The sequence below is a fragment of the Nelumbo nucifera genome, chromosome 3, assembly GCF_055504915.1.
Source record: "Nelumbo nucifera cultivar China Antique chromosome 3, China Antique-T2T, whole genome shotgun sequence".
Lineage (NCBI taxonomy): Eukaryota > Viridiplantae > Streptophyta > Magnoliopsida > Proteales > Nelumbonaceae > Nelumbo > Nelumbo nucifera.
In genome coordinates, this window is record NC_142651.1 from 11677255 (window position 1) to 11697354 (window position 20100).

The 20100-nt window shown below is 38.6% G+C and overlaps 1 protein-coding gene and 1 pseudogene across 2 annotated transcripts; both read left to right on the forward strand.

The window, feature by feature from the left end:
• Positions 1-1633: 1633 nt before the first annotated feature.
• On the forward strand, positions 1634-3638 carry LOC104602772 (tryptophan aminotransferase-related protein 2-like; annotated as a pseudogene). The gene is made up of 3 exons (XR_016083522.1): positions 1634-2045; positions 2203-2506; positions 3018-3638. The product of XR_016083522.1 is annotated as a tryptophan aminotransferase-related protein 2-like (transcript).
• Positions 3639-4378: 740 nt separating this feature from the next.
• LOC104602779 (two-component response regulator ARR4-like) lies at positions 4379-5849 on the forward strand. The gene is made up of 5 exons (XM_088899723.1): positions 4379-4383; positions 4574-4661; positions 4754-4834; positions 4938-5008; positions 5291-5849. Exons 1-5 carry the CDS (start codon positions 4379-4381, stop codon positions 5532-5534), a joined length of 489 nt encoding a protein of 162 aa, XP_088755849.1. The 3' UTR covers positions 5535-5849.
• The last annotated feature ends 14251 nt before the right edge of the window (positions 5850-20100 follow it).

Here is a 20100-nt window from a genome sequence, read left to right on the forward strand (position 1 = left end):
ACTCTTTGCAGACTGAACCTCAGAGCTGCACAAACGCCATTAACGATTGCAGATGCCCATTCATCTTCAAGCTTTGACAAGGGGCAGGAATTTTATTTTAAACTGTTAAGTAGCTTTGGGAAGTCTCCTCGCTCCGTTCACATCTATTAGGAAGGGTCTAAGGGATAAGAGATCTTAAATAACCTCGAATACAGGACGAATCCCCATCCATTATTTTTCAAAATGATTCATGAATAATTTATTAATTTCTTTGGAAAAGTTTTATTGCTTGATGCACCATTTCATTTCTCATCTCTTGGTTTCCTTTTTCTTGTTTTTTCTAACCATTTTTTCATATTTGAGAAGCTTTTGTGTGTTTGCCTTCTATTTTGTCATTGGTGATCAATCTACTCTCTAACGTTTTGCCGTTTTTTTCAAAATAGGTTTGAAGGTTTTATTTCTATCTTATTAACTCGTAAATAATGTTTTGGGGTATTTCTTTGTGAAAAGTATTTATGCAAGTATTTCACATATGTTTCTATTTAACTTGAGAGAAAACCCGCCTGAGTTTGGTAATTAGCCGATCATTTCGGTTGCTATGTTGCTACGATGGAGGGAAGAGCAAAGAGAATGGAGAAAGAGAGGATAATAATAAGAAGAAAGATACAAATAGGGAGAGGGTGTCAAAAAAGGAAATAGTTTCTTTTTCATTTTTTTTCTTAAAAAATATTTTATAAAAATATACCATTTGTTTAGTTGGAACATGATATATTACAATCTTATTGGGAGTATATTAGGGTTAGGGTTGTTCATAGATCAGGTCTTCATATATGAAAACTGAAACCAAACTGAATTATCAGTTTATCCCAAAACTGACTAATGGTGAAGAAAAACAAATCAAATCGAATTGAATAGGACCGGTTATTTATAAACAGCCCTAAACACGGCACACACCAAACAGGTGTAGGAAATCTGGCCTCAATTCCTCTCCTCTCATGTGGAATGTGTTTCGTTCTCATGTAATGGTTTTTTTTAGATGCATTAATACCTTTTTTGTAGCAAAAAATGATTAATTAAAAAAAAAACAAATACTTATTTCTCAAACCAATTATTTGCGAAACATAATCTTAGAAAATTTAGATAAAAAACAGAATATGAATCAGGATCTATAAAATTACGTACGACGGTCTTTATTTTGCTGGTATCCTATTGGGGGACGTGGTGGTGGGACCATTTCAGATACGGAAGCCAGAACCGGAAGAATATATCTTACGGTTTTATTTGTATCCACCACATTCCACACATACATACATTACTGATAAATACGCAACTCGGCAGGCACGACATAAATTTATTATTCCCTTTCATGTTTATTAAAGAATACAATAAAAGGGACGTTTTCGGTTTTCCTTCCATTTCACCATTTGGCCATTTGGGTGCTACTGTCCATTGATACGGAGAAGATGAAAATATTAATTCGGGGTGGATTTGCAGACCGGAAAAATGGGAAAATCTATGATATGGAAAAAGTCATATCGGATGACATGGACCAATCACATTCCATTTTTCTGTTTCAGTGAATACCGGTTATCCCAGATAATCGGTTTCAAAAACAATCATTTAAATCGTTATTTCAAAAAAGAAATTCATTTCAACATCATAAAGACATTAACGTCTTCACCATGAAAGGTTACCCAGAAGCCGCTCCGGCGGATGGGGGTGCACGATGGCTAGGAAAGCTCACTTCCGACGGTGAAGAACGGCTAGTACAGGGGGCCTCTGACAATCAAAGACGGTCGGCAGCAAGAGATAAGCAGTCGTATGTGATCAAGAAACAGTGATCTGATTTTTGGATATGATCTCTCTCTTCAATGCTTGTTCGAGTTTTCAGGAGTTTTTTGTTTTCGCGTCTAACGGTAACTAAACAGAGAATAGAAGAAAGATGCCTAGTACCAAGCAGGAGGTGCGCATTAACGCCACTCTTTCCCTTCTTCTGTTGCTTTCCAAGCAAAACAAAACGACATGACCAAGAAGCTCCCCTCCGACTCTGTTATTAACCTTGACCAGTAAGTTTCCAATTTGAAGCCAGTGCATTATTTGCTTCCATCATTTTCAATTACAGTTGAAGTTGGGTTTTTGATATGTAGATTGTCGCAGGCTACATTTATTTCATATTCTCGGACTGACGCCTAACGGTATTTTTTATTTGACTTTCATTAACAGTGGTGGTCCAAAAATAATCGAGCCATATTGGCAGAAGATGGGGGACAAGTGCACAGCGGTGATCTCCGTCTGGCAATCGCTAAGCTACTTCTCTGACATTACAAACTTGTGCTGGTTTCTAGAGCCGGAATTAGCGGAAGAGATCAGACGCTTGCATCATTTGGTGGCCAACACTAAACCAGAAGGTCGCTACATCGTGGTTGGTACCGGTTCAACACAACTCTTTCAGGCAGCACTCTATGCTTTATCATCTCCCGATTCAGTAGAGCCGATCAACGTCGTTTCAGCCGTTCCATACTATTCGGTGAGTTTTCTCACAATCTCACTCTATACATTAGTTGTGAATTCACCGCGCGTATCATTTGATAACTAGCAAACTTGTTTGCACGAGAATGACCCATCTAATGATATTGTTGTTGAGATTTGAATTAAGCCATCAGAATTGTTCAATACTTACTTACACTTCTTCTTCTTCTTCAGCATTGTTTATCTTGGGACCTCATTAGACGTTAGTGGTCGTGTCTCATGCTCCCTCTCTCTCTCTCTCTCTCTCTCTCTCTCTCTCTCTCTCTCTCTCTCTCTCTCTCTCTCTCTCGCTCGCTCGCTCGCTCCCTCGGTGGATTAGTACCTCGAGGGAATAAAATTAGTGGTATATACGTGCAGACCATCATGTTATCAAGTGCTTATAAAGTTTCTATGGCCAAAGAAATTTTAAAAAATAAAGGAAAAAATTTTTGGCCTTAATTTACTATACTTATGCTCATTGATTAATCAAGTTTTTAATTAATTTGCGCTGAATTGCTTCTTCCTTGCAGTCTTATCCTGCGGTCACCAATTTCTTAAAGTCCGGGTTCTATAGATGGGCCGGCGACGCATACACATACAAAGGCGATCAACCTTACATAGAGCTCGTAACCTCCCCAAATAATCCAGATGGATTTATTCGGGAAACGGTGGTTAACCGGAGCAGAGGGAAGCTCATTCATGACCTGGCTTACTATTGGCCTCAATATACACCGATTACAACTCCGCAGATCATGATCTCATGTTATTCACCGTCGCCAAAAGCACTGGTCATGCTAGGTCACCGGCAGATCTCATGCTGGGTCACGCAGCTCATTCATGATCTCATGCTATTCTCGAGGCCGTGTCTGATGGTTGTAGAGAAGACTTCTTTGACTATGGAAGAAGCCTCGTGGACAAGAGATGGGAGTGTTTGAGAAATGTTATTTGTGTCCGGTTTAACTGCCGAACTCGTGTTAATGGGCCTTTTACCGTGAACATTATGTGTTCTCCCATCTGGTCGACGTGGTCGATTGTAACTGTACTGTAATCGACAGAAGTTTCGTATTCCGTATCAGGCTAATTTAAGAGCTGACTGAAAAAACAAATAATTAATTATCAATTACTATAATAAATCCGGTAATTGCTGTAAACGTGGCATTATAAAGGATTTTCCACACGATATGGTTTTCCATATCGTAGTCGGAACCCCGGAAAAATAGCTAGTGGATATAAAATTGGCTTAGATTTCCAGATTTGATGAGACTTGGAACAGAGAGATAACGAAGTTTGAAAGTGAATGACAGAGAGAAGCAAAACAGGTGTGACGGGATCTGCTCCTCACAAATGGGCGCTTCATAGTCACATCCACCGTGCATTGAGAGCATCTGGCGTGAATAATAACGGGGGATGTTTTCAATGCACGATAAGATGTGCGTGTGAGACACCAGATGTGAGGAGGTGACAAGTATGCTATAGACATAACAGTATGTAAAAATAGGAAATTAAAGTGACGGGATCTGCTCCTCACAAATGGGCGCCTCACGTGAATAATAACTTATAAGTATGGGAAATGTTCCCAATGCATGATATAATGTGCATGTGAGGCGCCCTGTGTGTGAGGAGCAGATCCGGTCTCGAAGCTAAACATAGGTTCCTTTGTTATCATCGTTTTTCTCAACAAGGAAGAAAATGAAAAAGGAGCCCGTGAAAGAGATTCCATTAGCGAGAATTTCAGTACAAATGCAAATATATACAACTTAAATACATACAAAACAACACGAAATATTAGGTTTTGTAATCTACATATTTGCATTTGTATTCCTTTCAAATTCAGCCTTTTTTGAAGGAGTGTAACAAAGAAATCAATCTTTGCTGTCGTCAGCGGAATCTAATGAAGTACATGTTCTTGCGGTTGACGAGATAGTTTTGTTGATCGGAAAGTAATTGAGCGTCCGCTCAAGATCTCTTCTTGCAAAGGTCATTTTCATATTATTTTTCATTTGGTTCTCGTCTTGTTCTTTTCGTTTTTGTAGTGTTCTGTTTTGAACTTTTTTTGTTATCTAAATAAATATTGTTGAAATCATAGACTCTTAGTTACTGCCGTGGATAGCGGAAGGAGTGCTCTGAAATTTCTGGGTTTGGATGGGGAAGAAAACTCTGCAGCCGGCATGGGTGTAAGAGAATTTAGTAGGCTGTAGGCAATATAAATGATTCATTGGAATTATTTTCTTAGTAATTTATTCTTTTCATCTGATATTAATTGCAGGGCTTGAAAGTGAACATGATAATCACTGATTATTGTATGCCTGGGATGACTGGATATGATGAGTTGCTCAAGAAAATCAAGGTTAATTAGATTCAATTCATATATATTCTTATAGCATTTCAACGGATTAATTTGAAAAATACTGAATTCGTTAATTACTTATTTCCTTAATCTTTCTATGCAGGAATCTTCGACCTTCAAAGAGATACCTGTGGTGATTATGTCAACCGAAAATATCTTGTCTCGGATTGACAGGTATATTCACTAAATATATCATTACACATTTTCCAGTAATCAAAATTGAAGTATATGAATAGAAACACGGTTGAAACAGTCAATTCCATTTATAAAACAGAAATTGTTCAAGATGCATCTGAGTGGGTATGGTCACTGGATTATTTGCTGGGACAATCACTAATCTCTGTTTAAAACAGTCCGGGAGAAGAATTCATTTTATTTATTAGCTTTGACAGTTAGAAGGCGGCATTTGGAGATGTTAGCAGCTGGTTGATGTTCTGTTTTGTCTGAAATGAGCAGGTGCTTAGAGGAAGGGGCAGAGGAATTTATAGTGAAGCCAATAAAGTTGTCGGACGTGAAGCGTTTGAAACATTATTTAACTAGAGAAGGTGAGAATGAATCCAGATGGTCCCACAAGAGGAAGTTGCAGGATGCTGTACCGTCATCCACATCTCCATCTACGCTTTCGCTGCCACCCTCTTCGTCGTCGTTCTTGTCAGTTCCATCGTCGCCGGAGTCTCCCTCAATGCGAGCTCAAGGTTAGCAGAAATTAATGAACATTGGTTCCCGCAATGAATGCCATGTATATGAAACTATGAATGACATCGCAGTATCTTTTTGTGGTTGTATTAACTTTTGTTCAACAACTTTTCATTGGAAGGATTTATGGTACCTTTTCATTTTCATGTATCTTTTTTAGGGGATGTTCTTTTTTTTATTTTGAGAGGGGGAAAGTTGGTCAAAGTGATTTTGATTCTCATTGACCAAGAATCCTAAGTTTATTTTTCAGATTTATGTGGGGATCAAAGAGTTTATTTTCCAGGGTATGATACCCATCCCCTAGGTGGGTAAATAACTTTTCCACCTAGGGGGAAAGTTGCTAACACTTAAATGAGACAAAAATGCCCCTTTTAATAATGGATTTTTATGGCTAAAATGGTCATTACCATGTTTACCTAAGAAATAAAAGAACATGGGTAAATGCACTTACCCCGGGTAAGTGTTTAGAAAAACTTGCCTAGGTAATTGCATTTACCGGGGTAAATAACTTATTGAAAAGCAAATGGGCCTTAGATTTCTAGAGCGCAAAACTCGACATTTTCGACGAGTCCTTAGACCTCAAAATATGGGTGTGGCTTTTCGAACCATAGGAATCATAATATCAAATAATTGTGGTAGGCTCCCAACCCAATTAGAATTAGGCACCTTAAAAACTAGAATTAGGCATGTTTCTTGTCTGAAGAGATTTTTTCTCGTAGTAGCGAAGAATTGGGATCGAGTCCCATCCCATCTACACATGGGTTGGGGGATGGGCTACCCCTGTTGTATAGTCATGTAGAAGATATCAAAAGAAAAAAAGGGCAAATTTCTTAAACTATCCTTATGTTTTAGTTAATTGACTAATTACCCTTATTGTTTACTTATTGTCTTAAAGTATTCCTATTGTTTTTGACAATTGTCTAAAACCTCCCCTACCAATCTATCATTAACTCTCTGTCATAAATCATTCACAGATGTCACTAGATTGATATATTTTCAAAAATCTCTAGTATGCCCTTTAACAGAGAAATCAAGGCACCGAGATCAGGAGCAGGAACTCTATTACAAAGTTTCAAACCAAAGCGCAATGGAACCAAAGACTGTCTTTTTCTTTTTGAACTAAGGGACAAACAAGCGTTTGGGTTTTTTCATCATTTTTTCTTTTTTTTTTTTGGGGGGGGGGGGTGGTTTCTTTTCTTCCTCTATTTTTTTTTCTCCTTACCATTAACTAAAGATGGAGAGAGCATCTTGGCATACAATGGTAGTTCTGCCCCTCCCATCTATTTCTAACACCTCCCTCACTACCCTCTTTCATCCTTTCTTCCTTTCTCTCTCTCTCTCTCTCTCTCACTCACTTGAATCTCGCTCTCTTGTTAGTTCTTTATCAATCAAGCAATTCATTCGTCGCCTCTCACGAGTAGTCAACTTGTCCTAGTATTGCCTTCTTCGGTTTAGATCCTGTGTCGAAGTCTCGTCAAGAGCCTGTTAGTCCGAATCCTTTAGAACCGTCCAAAGACCGCCGATCCAGAGTCCTCGAAGGTCATCTACCCGTTTACGTTGCAGAAGAGATTAAGAGGTTTATCATCAGTGTTGAGTTCTTCAACCACCCAATCTTTGTCTTGCTTTTGAAGAAATCGATCCAGGAGTACAAGTGCGATCAAAAGGGTGTATTGAGGATTCCCTGCCACATACTTGTCTTCGAATGGGTTCTTGAAGCGTTGTGTGTTGTTGGAGATAGTGAAAGAGATCCAAAAGAACTTGTGCACTCGTTATCAGATGATTTCCTCTAGTTCCACCCTTCCCTCTGTTTTGGTCTCTTCTTTTGTTTTTTATCTGATTTGTGAGATTTTATCAGAATATACTAGATCTTCTTGTATATACTCTGTAGCAGAAAACGGCCGAGTATGTTAGGCTATGTTTGGTTCAATTCTCATTCTTTCTCATTCTTACCTAAGTTGGAATTCTAAAATGGACAAGAATGGGTAACAATTGGTAGAATGATAAAATATTGCTATGAACGAAACACTTTTTTCTTGGAAAATTAATTATTTTCAAACTAACAAGTGCCCTATGTTGCTCATTTTCATTCTTAAAAAAAGTTGTGTTAGTCATAATCCACCGGCCTAGGTCTCCAAAATCATTGATATAGCTGTTTACTGGTGGATAGCCGGTGGTCAATGTCTGCCGACATAAGTTTCCATGGCAGTCTGCCAATAAACATTCATGGTGGTGGTTTTGTAGTCCTAGGTCGGAGGTTTATGATTGCTAGCATAGAGTTTCTTTAAAGAATGAAAACGAGCAAGATGGAACATGATTGTTTTTCTTGCTGCAAGCTACCTCAATTCTTGTGTTATGGGCTGATTTTTTCATTTTGAAAAGAATGAGGCTCATGGCATGAATTTTGTAGCCAAACGCTCTAATGTTGTTCTTTCTTGCCATAATGAGCAAGAATTTAAAAAAAAAATGAGGCCCAAAGCAGCTAACCAAACATGGCCTAAATTGGCATAGGATTATATTTGTTTCTTAATTAAAACTTTGGTAACTTTTTAATGGGTTTGTGTAGAATACTAAAATGTTAAGATATTAAATTGGTTGGTAATTTAATGGGTTTGTTTCTTAATTACACAAAGGCATTTGTTTCTTAATTACACCAAGGCATTTGTAGCCGATAAAAGGAACTATAGCTGAGTGGAGTATGGTTTTGGAAGATTTGTGGAAGTAGTGATGGTGAATGTAGCAACGATGACAGTGATGGCGGTAGCAAGATACGACAAATGCATGATGACGGAGAACTCAAGAAGGTTCCTGAAAATTTTCATCAGTTGGGTTTTATTTTGAAAGTTTAAGGATAGTGGAGGGTAAATTTGACATTTCATTTTTCTGTTAGTGCTTAGTGACAAGGTCAATTGTTTGAAATAATAGGGGTACTTTAAGACAATATGTAAATAGTTAGGGTAGAGTTAGTCAATTAGCTAAACCATAAAGGCGGTTTAAGAAATTTGCTCCCCCCCCAAAAAAAAAGAGATTTTTTGTTGATTGTGCTCAACAAAATAAACCATAAAGGCGACCACCTATAAAGTTAGTCAATATGCATGGTTGTGCTTGCATACTCGTCTTTGAGAGCCTAGGACAAGACATTCTGATGATCAAGTTCGTTTATCAAGAGACCATTTACCTCTCAGTAAGTGCACTTATTCGGTAAACACTTACCCATGTTCTTTTTTATTAAATTTACCTAGGTAAGCGAGGCCTCTCAACTTTCTCATGTTCTTTTGTCACCCACTTTCCCCGGTAAGTGATTATTTTTTTTTCATTTTTACCCTTGGGCCCATGTCCATGTTTTTTGGATTATATTGTTTTAATGGGTATTTTTGGGTCCACTTCCCCAAGTGATGTAGTGCGATCTGACGGCTTTCATGTGTCAGATGACTCGGACGCTGAATTGGGTGTTTACTCTGTCGGTGGCCGAGCTGAGTTGGATCGAGCTAGGGTTGGCCGAGCTATTTGATTCTGCAAAAGAAAGAGTTAGAGTGCCTAGGTTGTTTTTACCCCAGGTGGGCACTTCGATGCTTTAGTTAATGAAGAGTTTTTAGTTCTTGGAAGATAAGAGAGTGCGAGAGCTTAATCGTGCATACCTCAGGTTCTCGCAGAGTCGTTTCCGCTAAGTCGGGAGAGAAATGGCATCGGTTACATAATCTACATAGAGGGCTAAGGTCCGTCCGATTGGCTCTGATGCGCATGATGTGGGTAGGTCGGCCTAACGGTCGACTCATCAATATTTCAGAGAACTCAGTCTGGCAACGAATCTATGTGACAACTCAGCGAGTGTGCCTTATAGGTCGCCAATGGTACTTACCATAGCTAAGTCATTCTCTGAGGTAGGTCGCTCTTTTCTCGGAGCCCTTTCAGGTCGGCCAGGCCAAGGTACTCTAGGTCGGCCTAGGTGAGCTGCTACCAACTGACTTGTCAACGTGATCTGTTTACTCACTACTGAGGTGTCACTTGAAAGTCACGTGTCGTGATGTCATTCGGAGGACCAAATTACCCCTCATCACCAAGGCTTTAGAATCTATGACCCGTGGTGGTCACTTGAGGACACTTGTGATGATGAGTTGATATGTCTTACATACATGGTATAACTCTGAGCCTCACTTTTTGGCTTGGTTGTCAATGTGAGGTTGCCTCATCGCCAGGTGTACTATCCGAGCTTCCCACATGTTGGCCCCTCGCCTTGACACGTTCATAGCTCATGGCCCTGCTGATCTGTGTTGGCCCCTTGCAAACTGAGTAGGGGTGGTCGAGAGAGGTGATCCTGGAACTACTCAAGCCTAGGGTTGAGCAAGAAAGCATGAAAAATCGAATCGAACAGAAAAACCAACCGAAAATCTGGTTAACCAAACCAATCAGTTCAGTTTCGGTTTGCTATTCTTAAAAACCGCAAGTTTCGGTTAGCCTTCTAAAAAACCGCTGGTTAACTGAACCGACCAGTATATATATTATGTATAATATATATTATTTTAATTTTATTTTTTTTAAATCAAAATAAACCCACCGCAATTTGACTTTTTGAGTTTTTCCCCTTTCCCCTTCTTCAATACCTAAATGCTAATCCCAAAACTGAAAACCCTTGCTTTCCTTCGGCGCTGGTCGTCATCTTCCGTCATTCGACATCGGCACCGGTCGATGGTCGTCCTCGACCGAAAACTCTTTCTCTCTCTCTCTCTCGTCTATCATCTCCTCCGTCGCTCCGTGCCAACCGCCAAGCGGCAATGCCGGTCACTAGCAAGCACCAAGCCACCAAAGCTAGGTGCCAGCTACTCCCTCTTTGGCAACACCTATCATCTCTGCCACCTCTCACTTCAAGTTCAAGTGACAACAACCAATTTGGCACGAACAAATCAGCCACCACTTCAGTGTTCATTGTCCAAGTTCGACTTTAGGCCTTCAACTTGTTTAAGGTATTTTTTTTTATTTTTTGCATAAATATTATTTTCAGTGTATATATATATATATATATATTTTTTTTTTTTTTTTGCATAAATATACAGGCTTTCAGGCTTCAACTTGTTCATTTATAGTGCATTTTTTCATTTTTTTGGATTGTTACTGAATGAGTAAATGAATGTTGATTAATAATCTAGTTTGTTTTACTGAATGAATGTGGATTAATAGTTTAGTTTGTTGTATTTTCATTTGAGTTTGTTTTAGGTTTTTTTTTTTTTTGCATAAATATTAGTGTGTTTGTTCATTTACAATGTATTTTTTTTTATTGTTACTAAATGAATGTTGATTAATAGATTAATTTGTTGTAAACTGATTTTGATGGATGGAAGATTTTTTTTCCTTTTAAAAAAAAATTGAATAAAAGGTTAATGCACAAAAAACGAACTGTGGTTAACAGGTCGAGGTTTCGGTTGGAATAATTAAGAAACCGACCAAATCAGTTCGGTTCAAAAAAAAAAACTCACGGTTCGGTTATGAGCACCCCTAATCAAAAGCCGAGCTCCTTCGGATCGATGCCACATGTCACAGTTCGATTGACTGGCAATTCTGATCACATCAGGTACTAAACTGATTGTTAATTGAGAAAATCGGGTCTGATCCGATAAGGCCCGCTTACATTAAACGGTGCCTAGGTGAAGTCAAAAAGAGAATATAGGATTTTAACACAGAAAGACTGAGCGTTCAGTTTTACTTTTCTAAACACTTTCAACCTACTAATTACTACTTAGTTCTAAAGCGAGATGTTACAGTTCAAAATTTTGAATAAAGAACAAGAAATTTCTTGCAGATTGATAACTAGGGCTGTTCATGGGTCGGGTTGGGTCGGTTTATTGTAGTTTTTCTAATCGATCCGACCTGGTCGGGTTACCTGATATAGAAACTGAAACCGACCCAGTGTTAAGCAAAACCGACCTGGTCGGTTTGAATCGGGTTGGGTCGGTTTTGGTTTTAAGTTCATCCCTGTGATAAAATCTTGCTAATTTTAAAAACAGTCATAAATTGAACATCATTTCAGCCATCTCCTATGATAAAATTTAAATGAAAAGTTAATCACAAAAGTTGTTCATTAATCACTATTCATTAATCCAAAGTTTCTTGCAACCATTCAAAAACTAGGTGGCCTAATGGGCTTTGGAACTTCATGTTTGAACAAGGAACTAAGTCGGTTCAGTTCGGGTCGGTTTCGGTTTTCTTGTGTGAAAACCGAAACCGACTCGAATCATCGGTTTAGGATTTTGCACAACCTGAAACCGACTCGTGCTGATGAAAACCCGACCGACTCGGGTTAGGTTGGTCTGGGTTGGTCGGTTTGGTCGGGTTGGGCCTTCTTATGAACATCCCTATTGAGAACTCTAATTTGAGCCAATAGTTAAGAAAACTCTAGGTAACAGAAATGAGAAAAGTTTATTCAAAAATTAAAAGAAACAAAAGAAAAACAAAGAAAAATAACACAAAAACAAAATAAACCAGAAAATTTTCATGCTTCGTATCATGGTTTTTAAAAATGAACCAGTCAGGGGTCCGGTTATTGGTTCGAACGGCCGACCGTTTGACCCAAACGACCAACCCATTCTGACAAAAAAATAAAAAAATTTGAAAATGGTCAAAACCGTTCAAACGGTTAACCAGCCAGTTCAGCGGTTTGCTGACCAAAATCAACGGTATTAGGGGAAAAAGCGATTTTGGGGGAAAGCGGAACTGGTCAAGTGACCGGTTCCCAATTTTTCTGGTCCAACTGTCCGGTCCAGTCCGGTTTTGAAAACCATGCTTCGTATAGTGAGTTCGGTGTTGTGCTTGTGTCTATCTCTATTCTAGATTCTTGGTTATTCATCTCTGAATCCGTTCAATAAGAATGAGAAAGGGTTGAAGGTGTTTTAGCATTCTCATAAATCATCTCTCAAATCTTTTGTTCAAGAAGTGAGAAAAGTTAGCCAAGGACCTTTATTTTTTATCTTGTCTATTGATCTTACGTATTTAGGTATCAATTATATTTAGGGTCCGTTTGGTTCGTAGTTGAAATTGGAATTGGAATTAGAATGGTCCATTCCCATAGTCTATTTAGTTCAGACAGGAATGAGAATGGGAATTAAAATCAGTAGGAATGGGATTTCATTCCCAAGAAAAAAGCAGGAAATGGCCATTCCCTCAAATAAGGGAATGCCATTTCAATAGGAATGAAAATGGGATTTTGATTCCGCCCAACCAAACAGTTGGAATCGGAATAACCCATTCCAATTCTAATTCCACACCCCTATTCCTACAAACCAAACGGACCCTTTATATTACATAAATGTCATTATATATATCTAATCGGTTAGGTATAGCTAGAATTGGTCCTAACCTGATAATAATTGGGACACAAATTAAACCTTAAATCAGAATCGACCCAATAATAATTGGCTGAACCAGAACCAATATAATCGGTTCAGTTCAGTTCGGTCTGCCAGATAGACCGGGCCTATTGACAGTCCTAGTGTGTACAAGTAGTTTTAGTAGACTCAGGTTGAGGTTGAGCAAAAGCTGTTAGAAGACACTCTTTGATCAAAGCTTGCTCCATTACTTATAAGCAAGGGGTCCTGACTTGGTTGTCTCATTTCATAACACATCTCACACTAACCTCAGAGCCCTTTCAGCCTTGCATTGAGAATATCTTCCGTATTTGATTTTATCATTCATATGAAGATGTCCCCAATGTAAAGTTGAGATGTATTATGAGGTTGGTGTGAGGTGTAAATTCAATTTCTGTTGAAACATCATTATAAGAATATGCGCCTGTGACATACATTACCAGGGCTTTCAAAGTGGGCCTTAATTGGATAGCTTTCAAGTAATATTAGCTGAAAAGTCTGAAAAGCCCCAATTTGTTACCCTCCAAAAACATTAAAAGGAAAAGGAACTTAATTGGATAGCTTTCAAGTAATATTAGCTGAAAAGTCTGAAAAGCCCCACTTTGTTACCCTCCAAAAATATTAAAAGGAAAAGGAACTTTCCATTAAAATTTCTTCAAGTAGCTGATTGTTTAGCTCTAACCAATGAGAATTAATTCATATATATAAAACCACAGGGTGGTTTTGATTGTTTAGCTCTAACCACCAACTCTTAACTTTTTTTTTATTGAACCTGACCAATCAAAATCACTTGTGAACTTTGTTAATTCTCATTGGTCAGTCTACAACTTAATTAGCACAAAACCTTAATTTTATGAGATCTGGACTGCAAAAAAAGATTCACTCCTCCCAAACGTGAGCCTAGACATTCTAGATGTTCCCACCTACAATGGTTAACAAGCATTGACAATATTGTGAACTTAAATTGTACATTCCAAACCTAATTTCCCAGCCCAATCAAGTCATAACAAGCATAACCCCGTAGCAAAGCAGCTGAACAGGCTGGAGAAAACCTATAATTGGAATCTTGGGCCAACAAAAAAGGGTAAATTATAAAGACGCCCCTGGGGTTATTGACAATTACCCTTGAATTTTCATTTGCGACAAACCCCACTGAACTTTCATTTTGCGACAAATACTCCCTGGCCATTAATTTAAATAACAGAATGGTTAAATTATCAAAATACCTACCTGAACTTTTTGTATTTTCTTTTCCTTGTCTTTTATCTTAAACCCTAATCGATCAAAACATTACCTCAATTTTTTCTCCTAACAAAACCATCTAAAATAACTAGAATCATTTTATTAACATAAAAAATAAGTTTTTTTTTTTAATTCTTGTTTCATTTCACTAACATAAATGGCTCTCTTCATCTTAATATATAACAATTATTTACTCATTTTCCAATAAAATAAGAAAAACCAAATAAAACCTTAAAATTTGTATCTATCAAAAGAAACCTTTACCATTTCATCTAAATATTGAATCCAGTAAAAAATCTGTAAGGATCTATTAGAGCAATCGAGAAGACTTGAATATTGTATTTAAAAAAATAATCAAATCATAAATCATTCAAATAAATAAGAATAGGATAATTTAAAGATTTAAAAAAAAATTAAACAGATAAATGAGAATTCTTTTTAAAATTACTTGAGGGAACTCTAATTGAGGGGAGTATTTGTTGCAAAGGCTGAGTTTGGAAGGAGTACAAATGCAAAATATGTAAAGTGCAAAACTTTATATTTTGTATTATTTTATATGTATTTACGCTGTAATACTTTTTCCAAACTGAGCCAAAGTGAAAATTCAAGAGTTGTTTGTTACAAGTGAAAGTTAATACTGGGGCACCTACGTAACCATTAACCATTTTTTATGCGTCACCTGTCAATAGACCTGTTCATGGGCCGGGTGGCCCGATGGGTCGGCCTGGCCCGGCCCCGGATGGGCTTGGACATTCTTATAGGCCCGCGGGCTTAAATTCGGGCCAAAAAGCCCGGTCCGAGCCCGGCCCGGCCCGACCTAATATTAAACTTAAAATTAGTTATGTGATTATATCCATTTGAATAATTTTTTTTATTTAAGAATGTAAAATTGTGTTTTAAAATATAAAAGAAAGGGAAAAATACCATCTTGTAGGCCTATTGTTCATTTAAATAGAAAAAAAATACTATCTGAATTTTTAATTCTAATTTGAATAGGTAAAATTGTTTTTTTTTTTCAATTAGGTCGGGCTTCGGGTTTTTTACCAGGGCCGGGCTCGGGCCCAAGTTATAGGCCCACTGGTCGGGCCAGGCTTGGGCTCAGACCTAATATATTTTCATTAGTGACAAATAAAAGCCTGGCCCGGCCCGGCCCATGAACAGGTCTACGTGTCAATATGGCAGGTTCTTCCCAGTTTAGAGTTGAGGCTAAACAAGACTTCTGCTATATAAGAAGAAGAAGATCAACCTTTCCACTTGTACAAGCGTCCCTTTCTTTTCCACTCGTTCACACTATTTTTCTTAGTTCTAATACGTGCAATACTGGAAATTGATACGGATCCATTATTGGTCGGCTTCGATTCATCGCCCTCTGACTTGGATTTATTCCACATATTACAATAAATGTTCTATGTTGGTTAGGTAATAGGTACGACGACAATAGTGCACAAGGAAATTTGTTCTGGTTTCAAATTATTTAGATCCCAAAAAATCTGGTCATTTATAGTTTTTATTTTTGAAGATTTATAAGCTAATTAGAATTTTGATATGATCTTGCCATTTTGGTATATACTATCGGGTTGCAGTACTGAAGCCTGAAGGGTTTGACCCGAGTAACTTCAGATTAAACGGAGAATCTTCCATACCTAGTCGGATTAGTGCATTCGAACGGGTCAAACGTGAAGTTTCTGGGGTCTGCCCCATTTAACAGCCGGTGGATAAACTTTAAACACAACTTAATGTAATTGAAAGAAAGAGGAAAGAAATAACAGAATAATTTCATTCAAAGTTAACAAGCGCAAGCATGTCTACAGGCTGATGGCTAAAGAGATTACCTGAAATAGAGTCTAAACCCAACACATTAGAAAAAGTATGGTTCAACAAATTCAACACCATCTCTGAATTACGAATGCAAATTTTTGGTTGAGATTCTTCAGACTAATTGTTTTGGTAGGACCCAGGACGATATATCATGGAATTAGCAGGGAACCGATAGGTGGCGGTGGGCCATCCTTAATTCCGCATTAGAATGTAGAAACTTCATACCACAATTCACATGGAGAACGTCACCAAGAAGAATATCAAATCTCTATTGCATGCTCAGGTCAGGACCCCATATATAATAGGATTTGGGCCTGCAATATTTTTTCTTTTACTTAAATGTGTCTCAGATCAGATCCACGTACAGGAACCCAACTCATGATCATGGACAAAAAAGGAAGACTAATGCGATCAAGTGAGGCTTGCTTCTTTCCTCGATGGTTTCGTCTGCTTTTGCCAGGACGTGAGTGACCCTTTTCGGATCGGCCATGTGGTCTCTTCCACATATATACCAGGGTCCATGCATGCGATCCACACTTTTTGGGGCTTATCTTTTTACCACGTGGCAAGATTTCCAGGGTGAAAAGAAATGATTGAGATAGAAACCGAGAAACATCTGCCTTAAAATAACTGCAATAGCAATACGAAGATTTCTGAGTCGTTTAGATTTCTTTTGCCCACAACTGATGGCAGAAATATCTTCCTATTATACATACTATTACTACTACCACTTTTAACTTTTAACAGACAAAAATATTAAAGTCAAATACCATTGGTTATTCGACAAAGGCAAAAATCATTAGTTGGTGCCATTTGACTAATTTTCTATTTCTATATGAAATAAGTTGAACGTATTTTTTTGATGTTGTTGCAAGACTTGGCCATGATCTGGTTGTGATTTATGAATTTTGAGCAAATCTACAACATTGACTTGGCAATACCTAACCCATTCCCCATATCACAAAGGAAATATAAAAGATATGGAAAAAACAAACGAGACATGGAGCAGAAGAAGAAATACTTGTCTTGCTCCCATGATTTATCCTAGACCAATCGCCAGCTAAATTCATCAACTCCTAGACGTGGCGATCATTTTCAAATTGAAAATGGGTAGGAGAAGGACTGTGGCCTGTTCCCAGACCATCACTTAGCATTTAAGTCCTCCACAATGAAAACATACATCGGCCATATATATTTGCTTCTTTCTGCATGCAATTAATTTCTGTCCTATCCACTCTCACCCTGCATGCACCCTCATCAATCACCATTGATTGTTCGCGATTTGTGCTTTCTGTTAGTAGATATGTCGGATGATGCCAAAATGAGTACTTTATTTTGGTCGAGCTGCAAGAAAGTGAAAGCTAGTATTCTGAACTTTAAGTCAATAAAGAGGTTTGAGAGACTTAAAAGTGATTGAACTAGAGAATTAGTGAATTCTGAGAGCTAAAGCATGTGTACCTTTCTTTGAAAATGGGGGTGCTCTTATATAGGCGTCGGTTGGCATGAGTTTCATGCACCACATCCGAGATCTTCGAGAGGACATGACTTACCAATTCGAAGTTCTTGGAGGTAGTTTCATACGTGGACTAGGCTTTTGTGCCTTATTTGGTTGTCTCCAGAACGACCGGTGCGGGAACTGACTTCTGGAGGACCCGAGAGTGATAAGACGCACATAGAGGAGGTTAGCGAGCACATCTCCTAGGTCGCCACCTAGACCTCAGTCAGATTGGTAAATCCTTCGGGAGAGGTTACTCCTCATGCTGAGGTCCCTTGGACCGAAAATGACGAGGTACCATAGGTCGGCCCTAGACAATAGGGGTGCTCACGGTTCGGTTAACTGAACAGTGGGGCATTTTTTGGAACCGAACCGGTACTACTGGTTTTTGGAAAATCGGTAACCATAACCAAACCGAAGCTAATCGGTTAACCGGTTCGATTAACTATCAGTTCAGTTCGTCGGTTTTTCGATTTTTTTTTGTTTTTACAATATATATATATATATATATATATATATTATATTTTAAATAATAAATATATATTTATATTTAATGCATATTTATTAATTTATAATATATAATAATATATAATATATATAATATAATATACATAAATATATATAATATATAGAAATATATGTATACTAGTTGGTAGACCTGTTCAAGGGTTGGGCCGGGCTTTCACTCTGCATTAACAGATTTTTTTATGGCCCGAGCCCGACCCAACCATCAGGCCTACAACTTGGGTCAGAGCCTGACCCTCATAAAAAGCTCGAAGCCCGGGCCTGGGCCTGAGCCCAAAGTATATAGCTCATGCCGCTGCTGAAGCGGCTGAATAGAGAGAGAGAAATTATAAAGAAAAAAATAAAAAATGTATATATATTATATATTTTATATTATATAAATGAGTTCGATTGGGCTAGGCTTTTCTAACAAATCCCAAGCCCGGATTGACACACAGTCGGGCTTGGTGTTTTGGGCCCGAGGTTAGGCCCGCATGCCTAATTACATGTCCAAGCCCAACCAGAGTGCGAGCCAAGCCAGGCTAGGCAATCGAGCTACCCGACCCATGAATAGGTCTACCAATTGGTTTGGTTAACCACTAGTTATTGGTTAACCGAAACCGAACCAATACCCTTGGTTTTTTAAAAACATCAAACCGAAACCGAACCAACCAGTTCGGTTATCGATTTTTCGATTCAGTTTCGGTCGATTTCTTCGATCAATTTAGTTTTTTTGCTCAACCCTACTAACAACGTGTTGCTAGTTGCTTTGCCGATATGCCTAAATTGTATACAAGATGTTTGGACTAGTTCCGAGTGCGCTTCCTTAAATATTTACATGTGTATGCCATATTGTCATAGGGGTAGTTCTATAGCAAAAGAAACTCGTGCGGCGTCCAGGCCAAGGAAGGCCAAGACAAGCCTTATGTGCACTTGGGGCTAGGAGTTACCTGATGAGATGGATCCACCAAGGTCAGTAGCACTGGATCATTACCTTAGTTCGCATGGTCAAGGTTCTCTGTTGACTCTTTTCGGTCCATGGGAGGCGTCGTTTACGTGCTAAAGGGGGACGACTAGATGAGAGGCGACTTGGTGCCGATGAGAGGGGGGCACCTGTTGTCCAATGATGATAGGCAACCGCTGGACTGGAACACACCCATGCACTAAGGGCAACGGGATGGCTCAATCAACTTGGGCAAGGGGCTGGCGAGGTGTAGGGACATGCTTAAGCCAGACTTACAAGCCAAGCCTCCCTTGAGTGTCGGTGGCACAGTGTCGATCCATGCACTGTCCTCATGAGCATGTGTGCACCCATAAGGAACTCTGGTAGCCATGCTAACCATTAACCAGGACTACCCCGCAAGGAATATTGATCGAGGAGTGCAAGAAGGTCGATCACCCCTCCTCAAAGAGTATGTTTAAAGTTTTTGGTAATCTACCTGGATAAGATATGAGATTTTTCGATAATCTTACTAACAAAAACGACATAGTATCCCTTAACGTAAACCCGCCAAACATAAACAACACTAAACCTGTGTCAGACCAGACCATGACAATATGATGGCCTCTCATGCCATAAGTCGCGATGTCATTGAAGGGAAAAATCACCCTTCGTCAACATGCTATTGCTATCACGTCTTTGTATGCAAGGGCACGGCCCCAATTTATGGCTTTGGAGACTACAAGGGGACGGTCTGCTGTCTACTGTTGGAAGTGGGCCCATGGCCTTTTTGATTTATTGTCGGCCAGTCGTGCGATCAACATTAAGGCGTGACAGTATCAAGGAAAAAAAAGGATGATTGAGAGAGTCCACCTTCTGACTTTTTATTAATAAATAGTTAAATACAATAAAATAAAAATTCAATCAGGAAGAAGAAGAAAGAAGAAACATTCAAATTCAGGCCTGTGCATTTATAATAACATAATTATTAATCCAAGAAAAACCGATTCAATGCTTTTGACGTCGATTACAATGGGATTATGGGAAGAGAAGAGGTCCGACAGAGTGAACCCATCATCAGAAGTCACATCTCACAACTACCCTTCCACCCGACCGCGTCCACTGCTCATGCAAATATACCCTTTTATTTTAGACCATAATTACCAAAACACCCTCTCCTGTTAGGACACCACATCCAACTGCTCCCATGGATATTTTT

Excerpts from the sequence above, each read along its gene's own strand:
- LOC104602779 (XM_088899723.1), top strand. Across the intron at positions 4,835-4,937 it reads AGTTGCTCAAGAAAATCAAG|GAATCTTCGACCTTCAAAGA; the intron begins GTTAATTAGATT and ends CTTTCTATGCAG. Across the intron at positions 5,009-5,290 it reads ATCTTGTCTCGGATTGACAG|GTGCTTAGAGGAAGGGGCAG; the intron begins GTATATTCACTA and ends TGAAATGAGCAG.